We start from the raw sequence: 16873 nt of genomic DNA on the forward strand, positions 1-16873 counted from the left end.
AGCATGTCTGTGATCTTTCTGCAGCTTCCTACATCTTTCTTTTTCTGTTCTTCTTCTTGAATTTTCTTCTTTCTTTTCTGTGACCCACTCGCATAAGAACGTCCAACATCACGTTCACGAGATGCCATAATGAGGATGTATCACTGTCTGTAATCATGCAAATACAAATTTTTCATTATCAATTATTATTAATTTTTTAATTATTATTTTTTTTGTCAATTGGGGGGATATGGCCCTTTTAGCCCCCTTACCTCTGGCTGCGCATCTAAAAATTCAAAACGTTACCAGAAAGGAGTCATATACAGAACTTTTATCATAGATTAGGTTAGTGATTTGGGCTACGAATATTTTACTAATTCATCCTCCTTGATCTCCAATTTACTTAAACAGAAATCATACTGAGTCCAAGAACAATGCACAATGGTATTTATATTACCATTTTCATAACTAAACTAATCATTATGTTTTGCATGATATATGGCCTACCACCATAGATAAGGACATGAGAATTAAAGAATGCAGGGACAATTTTCAGTTTCACCCAACCAACGATTTTCTGATGTGGCTTATGTGTTTCTGGGGAAATATGTAGTAAATTAATTGATGTTCTACATCACTTCCGTCGCAACTTGAAAACTAAGCATTTGCGACGGAAGTGATGTAGAACATCAATCAATTGAGAACTGTTATTGAAATGATAAAGACTTAAAGACAGGACAAAGTGCTTTTAAAACCTACAAACGGAAGTCAGTTTGCGTTTTTAGGTTTTTCTTTATAGTATTTCTACCAAAAATGCGTCTTTACTGGTCCATGCATCTTTACTGGTCAAGTAACCCTATCAGGTACCTCCCTTAACATTTAGAGGCGAAAACAAACATTTATCCATACACATCAATGTCTATCAACAACACTTCAGTTAATTTGTCACAGTACAAGTCTAGATAACGTGTAATTACTACAGAAAATTGGAGAGGAATCTCCCATACTCACCCATTAGTGGGAAAACACAGCTGTTCTGATGTAAACAAAGGCGTGTTGAGTGTTGCCATCTATGGTTAGGTTTATTTATTTTTATTTTATTTTATTTCATTATTTATTTTTGTTTTGGTTAATTTTTAAAAATCAATTTTACTCTCCAAACACTTGAACTTTTTAGGTAGGGACCCCTTTGCACTTGCACCATGTGTGCAGTCTTGGATGAGCCCCTGAACCCCTTGGACCGCGGGGCCCCCCAAATGCGTGGGGCATTAGGCAAATGCCTAGTTTGCCTATGCGGTAATCAGGCCCTGTATACAGCCCTGCTGTCCAGGTATATATATATCTTTATTTACTACAAGTACATGTACAAGGTATACAGACCATAGCTGATATCAATGACATACTACTGTATAGAAAACTGCTAGTTAAGCAGAGCATTTGGGTAAGTTAGGTCAGTTTTGTCCCAGGATGCGACCCACATCAGTCGACTAACACTCAGGTACCCATTTTACCTATGGGTGAACATAGACAACAGGTGTAAAGAAACACGCCCAATATTTGTACCCTCGCTGGGAATCGAACCCATATCCTCGCCGTGTGAAACGAGAGCTTTAGTCACCAGACCACGGGGCACTGTAAGTTAATGTGGAAGAAGCACTGTATATAATTTTATTTAGGTACTGGTATACGTAAGTGCAGTTATCAAATATAGTGTAAATTACCTAAGATAACCTAGAAAAGTCAATGTGACTTTTGGGGCTCAAAGTGACACTGGGGTTCTTGACCGGACGAAGAAATTAAAAAGGAATTCAACTGCACTCATGCATTATCACTACTGTCTTAAGGAAATATGCCTAAATCGAACCATGGACCTCAGTGTGTGAGCTGAGTGCGCTACCTATTGAGCTACAGGACGCCTCTTCTGATTGACTTCACTTCACTAATATTTAAAAGTATTACAGAATCATGTGCACTCTGCATTGTACTACACATGTGCACTGTGGTGAAATGGGCTGGTGTTATGTAGTATGGGAATACCTTCCTTGCATTGTGCAGCAATTGTGATGATGATGATGATGATGATGATTGATGATGATTGATGATGATGACTGATGATGATGATTGATGATGATGACTGATGATGATGATTGATGATGATGATTGATGATGATGAATGATGATGATGTCTTCATTTCTACAAGTACATGTACAAGGTATACAGACCATAGCTGACATCAATGACATACTACTATATAGAAAGCCGCTTGTTATGCAGAGCATTTCGGGTAAATTAGGTCAGTTTTGTCCCAGGATGCGACCCACACCAGTCCACTAACTGACTGGAAACATAGACAACCGGTGTAAAGAAACACTCCCAATGTTTCTACCCTCGCTGGGAATCGAACCCAGACCCTTCGCCATGTGAAGCGAGAGCTTTAGCCACTAGGCCCCGGGGAACAGTAAGAGGGACACTGTGAGATAGGAGACTATTCACCTCACCACTTGAGTTAAAGGAGACATATCAATGAATATAATAAGATTAAACATACTGACCTCAATATTTGTTCATGTGATAATGTTAATATGGTTATCTTAGAATTTTATGTGACTGCTGGGTCATAGTTGGTGGCCACAAACACAGATATTGTGGAAAATTGCATTTATCTGAATGTATCATTATGTACATAACAGTAAATGAACAAACATAATTATTATTTATCAGTCAGACAAGTAGGAATTTGGGACACCTAGGTCACAAAAAAATGTCCCCCTTCGATACCTACCACTGTCATATCCACAAGTTGCTCTGGACCTATTAATTATAAATGAAAAATACATCTCCAGGAATACTGGTAAATATATAAATTTGTGGACTGTACATTAAAAATAATAAATGGTTATATATATACACACATTTACATAACAGAAGGAGAATATATCTTAATCATAACACTCACCAATTTATGAAAAATTTACTGGTCAGAAATTAAACATAAATTAGACAGCTTATCTGAGGTTCATGGAGTTGTCCTGTCCTGTCGCCTGATACTCAAATTATGCAGGAATGCACATCCAACAATTTTGCCTCCTATTTGAGAGGTGTCAACACAATTTTACCTCTAGACCAGAAAAATTCTTCCCGTTATCCACAACGTCTGTTATTCAATTCAAACAAAAATGGCGACTCACGCCTTTGCAGGTGCAGAAAATTCCCATTTTCTATGATTTTTTTTTATTAAATACAATATAAGCCATCTATTTACCTATAAATTACCGTATTTTCGGAAAATATACAGTATTTTCCACAGATATGTCACAGAAGTGTTACCTCTGAAATCTTCCCATTAGAAGCCTCGTAGATCAATAGTATAGTGCTGGATGTGCTGTGTATCATTACAACGTTTCGAGTCTCCGCTCATTGTTTATTCATATCAGATCATTATTAACTGGTAGTTACAGTAAGAGGTAGACATGATACACGGATAATGCCATCAGTGGGCATGAGAGAAATGAAATTTATTAAATTAAAGGAGGTAGAAAAAGTAAAATATAAACAATTATCGGGAGAAAAGTGTGGAGGACCAGTGAGAGTACACTGAGGAGGAGGCAAAGACGGTATGTGAAAGATTTAAGAACGCAATGTTAGAGTGCGCAGCAAAATACTCGCTCCCTTCCTGTTCCTCATCCTCATAACTGACATAGGGATGGAAGCCACACACCGTGTCTTCCTTTGCCGATGATACCCGAATTTGCATAACAGTTCCATCCATCGAAGGAACTGCAGGTCTCCAAACGGACATTAACCAAATCTTTAAATGGGCCACAGAAAATATGAAGTTCAGTGAAGACAAATTTCTATTACTCCGATATGGAAAACTTGAGGAAATTAAAAATGTATCGGTGTATAAAATAAATTTCGACCACAGTCACACAATAGAGCGAAAAAACTAATGTGAAGGAACCGAGATTGATAATGTCACAGGACCTCACTTTCAAAGATCGCAACAATGTATTCACCACACCTGCTAGGAAAGTGATAGGATTTAGCATGAACAGTTTCAATACTAGGGATGCTAAGCCCATGATGATTCTCTTCGAATCATTTGTTCTCTAGGCTGGAATACTGTTGTACAATAACGGCCCCTTTCAAGGCAGGTGAAATTGCAGACATAGAGAATGTACAGAGAACTTTCACGGCTCAGATAAGTATGAAAAAGTACCTAAATTACTAACCGTTGAAGTCCCTTGATTTGTATTGGCTGGAATGTAGGCGAGAAAGATACATAATATACTAGGAAAATCCTAGAGGGACTAGTCCCAAATTTGCACATGAAAATCACTCCCTATGAAAGCAAAAGACTCGGCAGGAGATGCAACAACTCTCAATGAAAAGCAGTGGTGCCACGAAAACGCCAAGATATAACACAATAAGTGTCAGGGGCTCAAGACTGTTTAACTACCTCCCAACATACATAAGGGGGATTACCAAAAGACCCCTGGGTGTCTTCAAGAAGACGCTGGACAGGCACCTGAAGTCAGTACCTGACCAGCCAGGCTGTTGTTCGTACGTCGGTTTTGCATGTAGCCACCAGTAACAGCCTGGTTGATCAGGTCCTGATCCACTGCGAGGCCTGGTTACAGACCGGGCCGCGGGGGCGTTGTTATATACACTTGGAATATACCCTCTCCAGGTATACTCCAGATGTATATAACAATCTTCGATCAAATATACCCATAAAAATAGTTTTTTTGAGTGTGCTGACAACTTCTGTAAATATTATGTTTGGCAACCTGGAGAATCTTACTCGTGGTACTCTGAACACACACACACACACTCAGGCGATAACCACAGACCAGCTTGCTGTGACCTGCTCTTCCACTCTCTCCTCTGAGGAGTTCCATAAAAGTCCTGTGATCAACTTGTTCTTCAAATATTCATTTTATCAACCTGTTCAAACAATTCCGTGAACTACTTACTATCCAAACAGTTCCGTGAACTACCTACTATCCAAACAGTTCTGTGAACTACCTACTATACAAATAGTTCCGAGAAGTATTCTTACTCCAAATTGTCGCGTGTAAATCCCTCTAGCCTAACATCTCTAAAAATAAACAACGTTTTTCCTTAAAGAGTAAGTATATTATTTATAAAGACTCATGAATGTTGCTGTGTCAATGTGTAATGATTATTTCTCAACGGGAAGCTATAAGTACATGAAGACAAATGGAGGATAGTAAATTTGTCTCTCTCAACCTGTAATCGAGGACGGAACACCTTGGAGAGCATCTCGGTTGTTGATTGAACTATTCAAACAAAATTCCTTTCTTGTTTGATATATTCACATGAGTTATATCCTCCCATTAATTTACAAATGTTTTACATAAGGTAAGTAGTGGACTTATACCTGGAATAGCGCTTGGCTCACAAGCGAAAGGATCCAGATTCGAATACTGGGCGAGACGGGACAAGAGGTTACGTCTCCTTAAAAATATTTGCTAGCTGTTACCTAATCTGTTATCTCCACACATTGAGGAAGGAGGAACAAGCCTCCACTTCTCATTACACTGAATGACCCACACGAGTTATTTGTTTTTCACCATCACCCCACTCCACTCTTTCCACTATATGCTTCTTAAAAAACGATCAAGTGAAACTCATATTGGCATTACTGTTTTGCAGTGTGTGACACACAAGCAGAAGGGGCAATGAATGGCTGGCATGCAGAAGAGGCAGTGAATGGCTGGCATGCAGAAGAGGCAGTGAATGGCTGGCATGCAGAAGAGGCAGTGAATGGCTGGCATGCAGAAGAGGTAGTCAATGGCAGGCAAGCAGACAAGGCAATAGATAGGCAGCAATTAGAAGAGGTGAATGAGACTCCACAAAAAACATATCGAAGTCTCATCACAGAGTCGCATGTCAAAAAAGCCCTGAAGTCACAACAAGGCAGCAGTGCACAGCTGCTCTCATGGACTGTTACAGACTTCACTGAGAGAGGCGACAACTATGCATGCGTCGTGACAAGTGTAGATGTTCGTTATCATAAAGAAGGAAAAGACAGGAAAACCTCATTTGTAGTGAAATGTAATCCATGTCGGGTCCTCCCATTCTTCAATGGATTTTCGACCATAATTTTTCAGAAGGAGGCAGGATATTACCTGGAACTTTTGCCCTTACTCAACGCTCAGCTCAGTCATGTAGGACGTGAACCAATACGGGCTCCTCACTGTTACTTTGCTCATATTACTGAGAAAGAGGAAGTTATATTCCTTGAAGATTTGCGTCAGGAAGGTTTCAAAATGTTTGACCGTATGAAAGGAATGGACAAGGCTCACGCTGTCCTTGTCCTCAAGGAACTAGGCAAACTTCACGCTGCCTCTATCTTATATCAGAAAGAAGCATCAATAGTATTAGAAGACAAGTACACATATATTCAGAAAGACTTTCACTCAATGCTTGGAGGCGATGACTTTAAGAAAATGCTTACTTCACAAGCTGAGAATGCAGCAGAGATAGCAGAGAGAATCGTTGGATACAAAAAAGTCGCTGATTGGCTGAAAGACTTTGCACCAAGTAGCATGGACGTCTTCGTGGAGCAAATTAAGAGGAGTCCTCCCTTTGATGTGCTTTGTCATGGTGACTGCTGGAACAACAACATCTTGTTCAAGTAGGGATGAAATTATTATATTCGTGTGAAAGCGCTCAAACCCATAGTGGTCAGGCACCCCCTAAGGGGAATCGTGTTTATTCAGGTTTGCCAAAGCCGAATTGCTATACTCTCGTCTCATGGGAGGGGTCAAAGGGTCAAGTCCCTTACGGAGGACTGAACCTACGTGTCTTGCACACATACACAATGAGGGGTAGCTCCAATTTCTTTAACCAAGGGGGAGAGGGGGGCTCAATTTTTCAGCCTCTGAGAGCCCACTTCAGCTCATTATTAATTTCTTGTTATATTCATGACTCAAAGTTAATTTCTCTGTTTCCAATGACTAGCGTTCATTACACTTCCAACATTATACATTAATATTTACAATACCACAATAAGGAGGTATTTTTTTTATTAACACATCGGCCGTTTCCCACCAAGGTAGGGTGGCTCGAAAAAGAAAAACTTTCACTATCATTCACTCCATCACTGTCTTGCCAGAGGCACGCTTACACTAGCTATGAAACTGCAACATTAACACCTCTCCTTTAGAGTGCAAACACTATACTTCCCATCTCCAGGACTCAAGTCCAGCCTGCCGGTTTCCCTGAATTCCTTCATAAATGTTACCTTGCTAACTCTCCAACAGCACGTCAAGTCCTAAAAACGTTTTGTTTCCATTCGCTTTTAACACGCTCACGCGCGCTTGCTGGAAGTCCAAGCCCCTCGCACACAAAACTTCCTTTACTCTCTCCCTCCAGCCTTTCGTAGACCGACCTCAACTGCGCCTTCCCTCCACAACAGATTTATACACTCTCGAAGTCATTCTATTTTGTTCCATTACTCTCTATATGTCCGAACCACCTCAACAACCCTTCCTCAGCCCTCTAATTTCCGAACTACGAATTCTCTGCATTATATTCACACCACACATTGCCCTCAGACACGACATCTCCACTGCCTCCAGCCTTCTCCTTGTTGCAACATTCTCCACCCATGCTTCACACCCAAGTAATGTTTTACTAAATAGTTTAACTACACTGAATATTAATTAAAGCACTTTTGTCATCTTTCACTTACATTCCGAAAGAATTTTTCTTGAAAATGTTGCCGAGACTTCACGAAACATTTGGAATTCAACTACTATTCACTGTGGATAAATTCCATACAAATGAATAAACAAAAAGGTGGACGGGAGAGACTAACCGTGGTTCAGAGTTTAATAGGTCCAATGGTTTACCAGTGAGCTATCGGGCTGGATTTGCTGATCTGGGGACCAAGGTTCGAGCCTCCCGTCCACCTATCTGCTTTATTCAGCGACAGTCGTTTATTATGACCTAAATTGACTTCCATGCAAATATTTATCCAACAGGTACGATGAGACAGGTGTTCCGGTCGATGTAAGACTGCTGGACTTCCAAATCAGTCGCAAAGCCTCGCCAGCCACAGACCTCAACTACTTCATGTACACCAGTTTCAATGGTCCTGAAAGGAAGGACAATTTGGAAACTTTCTTGAATATTTACTATGAGTCCTTAAGAGAGGTGCTGGAGTCAGGAGGAACCAAAGCTGAGTTTACATCTCAGGAACTACGAGAGGAATATCACAAGAAGAACTTGTTTGGTTTGATAATGGCAATGATGGTTGTACCTGTTGTGGTGAGTCAGGCAGCGGATGTGATTGATCTGGATAATACAACCGAAGGAGAACATGAAACCTTTGTAGAGTATCTCAGGGAGAAAATGTTGAAACAACTGGATAGTAATCCACTGATGCGACCCCGATTTATTTCTATATTTGATGAGATGTTAGAACATGGAGTAATATCTTAGGTGGTAATCTTAAACAGATCTTGTTACGGAGTTATGGAACACATAGTATTAGTAGTTAAAGATTGTTGAATAATGTCTAAAATGGAAGAAACGTTTGTATATTTGATATTTTAGAAATTCAAATTCAAGTTAAAATTAAAAATTTATTTCCACGTGATTCATTGTACATAAATGGGTGATGACCGATAATGCATGTAGAAAGTCCATGGTTATGTAGAGCATTTCTGGCAAGCTTAAGCCTAACTTGCTTAAGCCTAACTTAAGACTACATGGGTAACAAGCATATATATACATTATATATATATATATCTATATATATATATATATATATATATATATATATATATATATATATATATATATATATATATATATATATATATATATTATGTAGTGCCTAATAGGTAAAACTTCCGATTTTGGCTTAAACAGCAAGATAAAATTTGTGTATACAATAATATTGCAAAAATCATATTGAACCTAACGAAAAAAATATATTTCATTCTGTCTGTTTATTATTAAAATACTGTAAACTTATCTAAAATATATTTAATTGGATTAGGCTAAATTAAATTGCTTTTGTTATAATACGGTTAGGTAAGTTTTTTAAGGTTCTTCTGGTACAAAATTATTAATTTTTACATTAACATAAATGAAAAACATATATCTTTAAACGTAAATCAGAAAATTTTAGGAGTTAATTTTAAATGAGTTCTTGCTAATTGACCAGTTTTATCTGTTCGACATGAGACACACGCACGCACACACGCACGCACACACACACACACACACACACACACACACACACACACACACACACACACACACACATATATATATATATATATATTCTCAGAGAAAAGAATAAACTTACTTCATTGAAAAGTTGATACTCTCCCCGGAGCGTTTGAATATTTTCTTCTCCTACCACCCTCTATATTCAATATTCTAAGTGAACTTTAAAGACAAAATACGTTAACAAAAATACAATAGGAAGTAGAACAACATAAGTAACATTTCAGAGCTACATCTCAAATACTTCGTCCAGCTCCATGGTGGTGGGTCGAGTGCCCAGAATGCTGCAAGCACTCTGTGATCCTTGTTTTCTGTGATGAGTTTTTCACCCAGTTCTCCGAGGAACTTTAGAGCACACTTGCCCCCATGCTCCAAGGGCGCCGACCCTAATGGGATGAAGTTATAGCAAGGGGGCAGGTCTACATGTTTTGTGGATCTTCTAGGTGTCCCTGTAACTGGCAGCTCCACCCTCTTCAGCTTCAGAGTATGGCAAGTAGGCGTCCGCCAAAGTGGCACCACCTGGAGTTTACCTGGAGAGAGTTCCGGGGGTCAACGCCCCCGCGGCCCGGTCTGTGACCAGGCCTCCTGGTGGATCAGAGCCTGATCAACCAGGCTGTTGCTGCTGGCTGCACGCAAACCAACGTACGAGCCACAGCCCGGCTGATCAGGAACTGACTTTAGGTGTTTGTCCAGTGCCAGCTTGAAGACTGCCAGGGGTCTGTTGGTAATCCCCCTTATGTGTGCTGGGAGGCAGTTGAACAGTCTCGGGCCCCTGACACTTATTGTATGGTCTCTTAACGTGCTAGTGACACCCCTGCTTTTCATTGGGGGGATGTTGCATCGTCTGCCAAGTCTTTTGCTTTCGTAGTCCCAGGCAATCTGCTTACCATCTTTCCAGGGTAGCATAGTGACTCTCTCTGGACGCTTTTGATAAGTAAGTTTATTCAGGTATACACAAATACAGTTACACAGATTATGATACATGCCATAGTGAAGAACTCTGTTCCACAAGGAACAGTACTCGCCCCCATCTTATTCCTTATCCTCATATCAGACATAGACAGAGATATACACCACAGCACCGTATCATCCTTTGCGGATGATACTAGGATCTGCATGAGGCTGTCATCTGCTGAGGACGCGGTTAACCTCCAAGAAGATATAAACAAAGTTTTCCAGTGGGCAACGGTAAACAATATGATGTTCAATGAGGACAAATTCCAACTACTCCGTTATGGAAAACTGGAGGAGATAATAACTAGGACAGAGTATACTACTGACTCCGGCCATACAATAGAGCGGAAAAATAATGTAAGGGACCTGGGAGTAGTAATGTCTGAGGATCTCACTTTCAAGGATCACAACAGTGCCACGATCGCACGTGCAAAGAAAATGATAGGATGGATAATGAGAACTTTCAAAACGAGAGATGCCAAGCCCATGATGATCCTTATCAAATCACTTGTTCTCTCTAGGCTGGAATACTGCTGTACATTAACATCTCCATTCAAAGCAGGTGAAATCGCAGATCTAGAGAGTGTACAGAGATCCTTTACTGCACGTATAAGTTCTGTCAAGCACCTTAACTACTGGGAACGCTTGGAAGCACTTGACTTGTACTTGTTGGAACGCAGGAGGGAGAGATATATCATAATCTACACTTGGAAAATCTTGGAAGGAATGGTCCCGAATCTGCAAACAGAAATCACTCCTACGAAAGTAAAAGACTGGGCAGGCGATGCAAAATGCCCCCAATAAAAAGTAGGGGCGCCATTGGTACACTAAGGGAAAACACCATAAGTGTCCGGGGCCCAAAACTGTTCAACAGCCTCCCATCAAGCATTAGGGGAATTGCCAATAAACCCCTGGCTGCCTTCAAGAGAGAGCTGGACAGATACCTAAAGTCAGTGCCGGATCAGCCGGGCTGTGGCTCGTACGTTGGACTGCGTGCGGCCAGCAGTAACAGCCTAGTTGATCAGGCCCTGATCCATCGGGAGGCCTGGTCATGGACCGGGCCGCGGGGGCGTTGATCCCCGGAATAACCTCCAGGTAACCTCCAGGTAACCAGGTAGCAGCATATGTGTAAAGTACCAAGGATGACCCAAAAAAGTCAGAGTGATTTCAATCAGACCTCAGTAATTGGAGTTCTCATTGAGCTGGGCAACGGGCTGTGGCGTGACTTCTCTTTATGAAGTCGTTGACCTCCTCATGAATTCGAATTCGGACCATGAAGTCCGAATTGATCAGCCGACACCCTGCTGCATATATATATATATATATATATATATATATATATATATATATATATATACATACACACATACATACATTTTATATATATATATATATATATATATATATATATATATATATATATATATATATATATATATATATATATATATATATATATATTTTCAACAAGTCGGCCGTCTCCCACCGAGGCAGGGTGACCCAAAAAGAAAGAAAATCCCCCAAAAGAAAACACTTTCATCATCATTCAACACTTTCACCTCACTCACACAATCACTGTTTTTGCAGAGGTGCTCAGAACACGACAGTTTAGAAGCATATACGTATGAAGATACACAATATATCCCTCCAAACTGCTAATATCCCGAACCCCTCCTTCAGAGTGCAGGCATTGTACTTCCCATTTCCAGGACTCAAGTCCGGCTATATAAAAATAACCGGTTTCCCTGAATCCCTTCACTAAATATTACCCTGCTCACACTCCAACAGATCGTCAGGTCTCAAATACCATTCGTCTTCATTCACTCCTATTGAACACGCTCATGCACGCCTGCTGGAAGTCCAAGCCCCTCGCCCACAAAACCTCCCTTACCCCTTCCTTCCAACCTTTTCGAGGACGACCCCTACCCCGCCTTCCTTCTCCTACAGATTTAAATGCTCTCCACGTCATTCTACTTTGATCCATTCTCTCTAAATGACCAACCACCTCAACAACCCCTCTTCGGCCCTCTGACTAATACTTTTATTAACTCCACACCTTCTCCTAATTTCCACACTCCGAATTTTCTGCATAATATTTACACTACACATTGCCCTTAGACAGGACATTTCCACTGCCTCCAACCGCCTCCTCACTGCTGCATTTACAACCCAAGCTTCACACCCATATAAGAGTGTTGGTACTACTATACTTTCATACATTCCCTTCTTTGCCTCCATAGATAACGTTTTATGACTCCACATATACCTCAACGCACCACTCACCTTTTTTACCTCATCAATCCGATGATTAACCTCATCCTTCATAAATCCATCCGCCGACACGTCAACTCCCAAGTATCTGAAAACATTCACTTCTTCCATACTCCTCCTCCCCAATTTGATATTCAATTTTTCTTTATCTAAATCATTTGATACCCTCATCACCTTACTCTTTTCTATGTTCACTTTCAACTTTCTACCTTTACACACACTCCCAAACTCATCCACTAACCTTCGCAATTTTTCTTTAGAATCTCCCATAAGCACAGTATCATCAGCAAAAAGTAACTGTGTCAATTCCCATTTTGTATTTGATTCCCCATAATTTAATCCCACCCCTCTCTCGAACACCCTAGCATTTGTGTTACCCTTGGTCAGACCACCCTAGCATTTACTTCTTTTACAACCCCATCTATAAATATATTAAACAACCATCGTGACATTACGCATCCCTGTCTAAGACCTACTTTTACCGGGAAGTAGTCTCCCTCTCTTCTACACACCCTAACCTGAGCCTCACTATCCTCATAAAAACTCTTTACAGCATTTAGTAACTTACTACCTATTCCATATACTTGCAACATCTGCCACATTGCTTCCCTATCCACTCTATCATATGCCTTTTCTAAATCCATAAATGCAATAAAAACTTCCCTACCTTTCTCTAAATACTGTTCACATATATGCTTCAATGTAAACACTTGATCTACACATCCCCTACCCACTCTGAAACCTCCTTGCTCATCCACAATCCTACATTCTGTCTTACCTCTAATTCTTTCAATAATAACCCTACCGTACACTTTTCCTGGTATACTCAGTAAACTTATTCCTCTATAATTTTTAGAATATCTTTTGTCCCCCTTCCCTTTACATAAAGGGACTATACATGCTCTCCGCCAATCCCTAGGTACCTTCCCCTCTTTCATGCATTTATTAAACAAAAGTACCAACCACTCCAACACTGTATCCCCCCATGCTTTTAACATTTCTGTCATGATTCCATCAGTTCCAGTTGCTTTACCCCCTTTCATTCTACGTAATGCCTCACGTACCTCCCCCACACTTACATTCTGCTCTTCTTCACTCCTAAAAGATGGTATACCTCCCTGGCCAGTGTACGAAATTACCGCCTCCCTTTCTTCCTCAACATTTAAAAGTTCCTCAAAATATTCTCGCCATCTACCTAATACCTCCATCTCCTCATCTACTAGCTCCCTTACTCTGTTTTTAACTGACAAATCCATACGTTCCCTAGGCTTTCTTAACTTGTTTAACTCACTCCAAAAATTTTTCTTATTTTCATTAAAATTTCTTGACAGTGCCTCTCCCACTCTATCATCTGCTCTCCTTTTGCACTCTCTCACCACTCTCTTCACCTTTCTTTTACTCTCCATATACTCTGCTCTTCTTATAACACTTCTGCTTTGTAAAAACCTCTCATAAGCTAACTTTTTCTCTTTTATCACACCCTTTACTTCATCATTCCACCAATCACTCCTCTTCCCTCCTGCCCCCACCCTCCTATAACCACAAACTTCTGCCCCACATTCTAATACTGCATTTTTAAAACTCATCCAACCCTCTTCAACCCCCCCCCCCCACTACTCATCTTTGCACTAGCCCACTTTTCTGCCAATAGTCGCTTATATCTCACCCGAACTTCCTCCTCCCTTAGTTTATACACTTTCACTTCCCTCCTACTTGTTCTTGCCACCTCCCTCTTGTCCCATCTACCTCTTACTCTAACTGTAGGTACAACTAAATAATGATCAGATATATCAGTTTCCCCTCTATAAACATGTACATCCTGGAGCCTACCTATTAATCTTTTATCCACCAATACATAATCTAACAACATTATATATATATATATATATATATATATATATATATATATATATATATATATATATATATATATATATATATATATATATATATATATATATATATATATATATATATTTATGTGTGCCGAATAGGCAGAACTTGCGATCTTGGCTTAAATAGCAACGCTCATCTTGCCATATAGTTAGTTAGTTTAATATGTTTATTATGCACCCCATACCCATCCTGTGGGCGGTAGTCAAAAGATTACAGAGGTACATAATGGGTCCAGGGACTGGGCCTCAAAGTTTTGATAGCTGAGCAAGTTACAGAGGCAATGAATTCACAATTTACAAAGGTAATGAACTCACAATTTACAAAGGTAATGAACTCCAGGTAGGTCTAGTCACAATCATTACAAGTTACAAAGGTATTTACAGATTACAGAGGTACACAATGGGTCCAGGGACCGGGCTCCAAAGTTTTGATGGCTGAACTAGGTACAAGGTAATGAACTCACAAGTTACAAAGGTAATGAACTCACAAGTTACAAAGGTAATGAATACTGTAAGAATGGTTACTTACGTTTATACATGGCTGCAATCATGAACAAATTTTAGAGTAATGAGCAATTCACACTTCCACACCCGGTCACAACTGTAGTGAGTTATTGGTGCAAATGTTGATTGCTGAGTCTCTCTCTCTCTCACACACACACACACACACACACACATACAAATTCATACACACACACACATAAACACACACACACACACACACACACACACAAACTCATACACACACGCACACACACTCATACTCACACACACTCATACACACACTCACACTCATACACACACACACTCATACTCACACACACACACACACACACACACACACACACACACACACACACACACACACACACATGCACACATGTGGTAATGCTTTATTTACAGCTAGCAAAGTCAGGGTATTTCTCCAGAATGGTCTGTAATATACCACTGTGGATAAAATACTTAGCCATTTCTTGAACACTTCTGAGTGAGTTGTTTCTAAATTCATTAATTTTATCGCACTCCAGTACATAATGACGCAGGGTGTGACAATAATCCATCTGGCAAAGTTTACATTTCGTTTGGTCTACATCTGGTGGTGGTGATTTAACCTGCCAAAGATACTTGTAACCCAGCCGGAGCCGGGCGGTAGTGACATCCAAGAGTCTGCTTATTTTGTTGGATGCACCATAGACATGTGGCTCCTCCTGCATGATAGAATGATGATAGATGGACTCACTGGTGTCAATCTCCCTGAGCCTTAAGTCCATAAAATTCAGCTGAAGTTCTTTTCGTATTATTGTTCTCAAACTACTACCTGACAAGCCAAGATTGTAATCTACTCCCTCTTTGAAAGCATACAGCTTAGCCAATTTATCAGTTCTATCATGCATCTGAAGACCAATGTGAGATGGAATCCACAGCATGTGCACTCTGACTCCACTGTCCACAATCCTACCATACCTGTGTCTGGCTTCTGACACAAGCATGCCACAATTTATGCTTAATGAGTTGAGAGCATTTATGGATGACAGAGAATCAGTTACAATTAAACTGTCAATCTTTGATACATAGATGCATTTCAGTGCAAGGAGTATGGCAAACAGTTCTGTCTGAAGGGTAGAGGCCCAATTATTGATGCGTGCTCCAATTTCTTTAAGAGAGCCATCACTCTGTACGACAACAGCAGCACTACCAGCTGCACCAGTGGATTGGTGAACAGAACCATCAACGTAAATAATTTGCGAGAGTGTGTGCTGTGTGACTAAGTTATCAATACAGCTTAAGGCCTCATGTTTGGCTTCAAGGCGAAGTTTTGGTTGTGATTTAAGAAGTAGTTTGGGGGGAAATGGAGGAATGGTAGTTTGGAATGGGGTAATATTCCATGGAGCGGAGAAGTGCCGCTGTTGCCTTACTTGACATAGATCATGTATCTGATTCATGCGGAGGTCGGTTCCAGTCTTTTCGATCCATCTGGAGGAGTGTTCACCAGTGCTGAGGAAAGTTTGGAGGGCTTCTGTGCAGGGGTTTGAATGAGCTTGCCTGAGCATATTAACCCCAATTAGGATATTTCTTTCAGTAACACGATCTCTGATGCTTGGAATATCAAGTTCTTTTTGCATATTTAAAATTTTGGCAGTACGAGGGCATCCTAGGATGATCCTCATTGCTTCGTTCTGCAGTTTTTCCAGCCCTCCAAGCTTCCAGTCAGACACAAGAGCAAGTAGTGGCGCAGCATAATCAACCAATGATCTAATATAAGCAAGATACATCATTTTCACAATTTTAACATTAGCACCATACCTGGGGTGAAGCCCTGCCACAACTCTAAGTGCTCTTAGTCGTTCTTTGTATTGGCGACAAAGTCTTGTTACAACAGGTCCAAGTAGTGGAACCTCAAAGCCTAGATACCTGTATCTGCTTACATATTCTAGAAGAGACCCATCATGCAATTGGATCTGACGAACTGTGCCTCTCTGTCGAGGAGGACGCCTATTGAGTA

The 16873-nt window shown here is 40.3% G+C and overlaps 1 protein-coding gene across 1 annotated transcript; it reads left to right on the top strand.

The window, feature by feature from the left end:
* Positions 1 to 4831: 4831 nt before the first annotated feature.
* Positions 4832 to 8740, top strand: LOC128696924 (uncharacterized). The gene is made up of 3 exons (XM_053788343.2): positions 4832 to 5111; positions 5660 to 6644; positions 7996 to 8740. Coding segments are annotated over exons 1-3 (1446 nt in total). The 5' UTR covers positions 4832 to 5110; the 3' UTR covers positions 8456 to 8740.
* The last annotated feature ends 8133 nt before the right edge of the window (positions 8741 to 16873 follow it).

This window comes from Cherax quadricarinatus, chromosome 49, assembly GCF_038502225.1.
Source record: "Cherax quadricarinatus isolate ZL_2023a chromosome 49, ASM3850222v1, whole genome shotgun sequence".
Classification (NCBI taxonomy): domain Eukaryota; kingdom Metazoa; phylum Arthropoda; class Malacostraca; order Decapoda; family Parastacidae; genus Cherax; species Cherax quadricarinatus.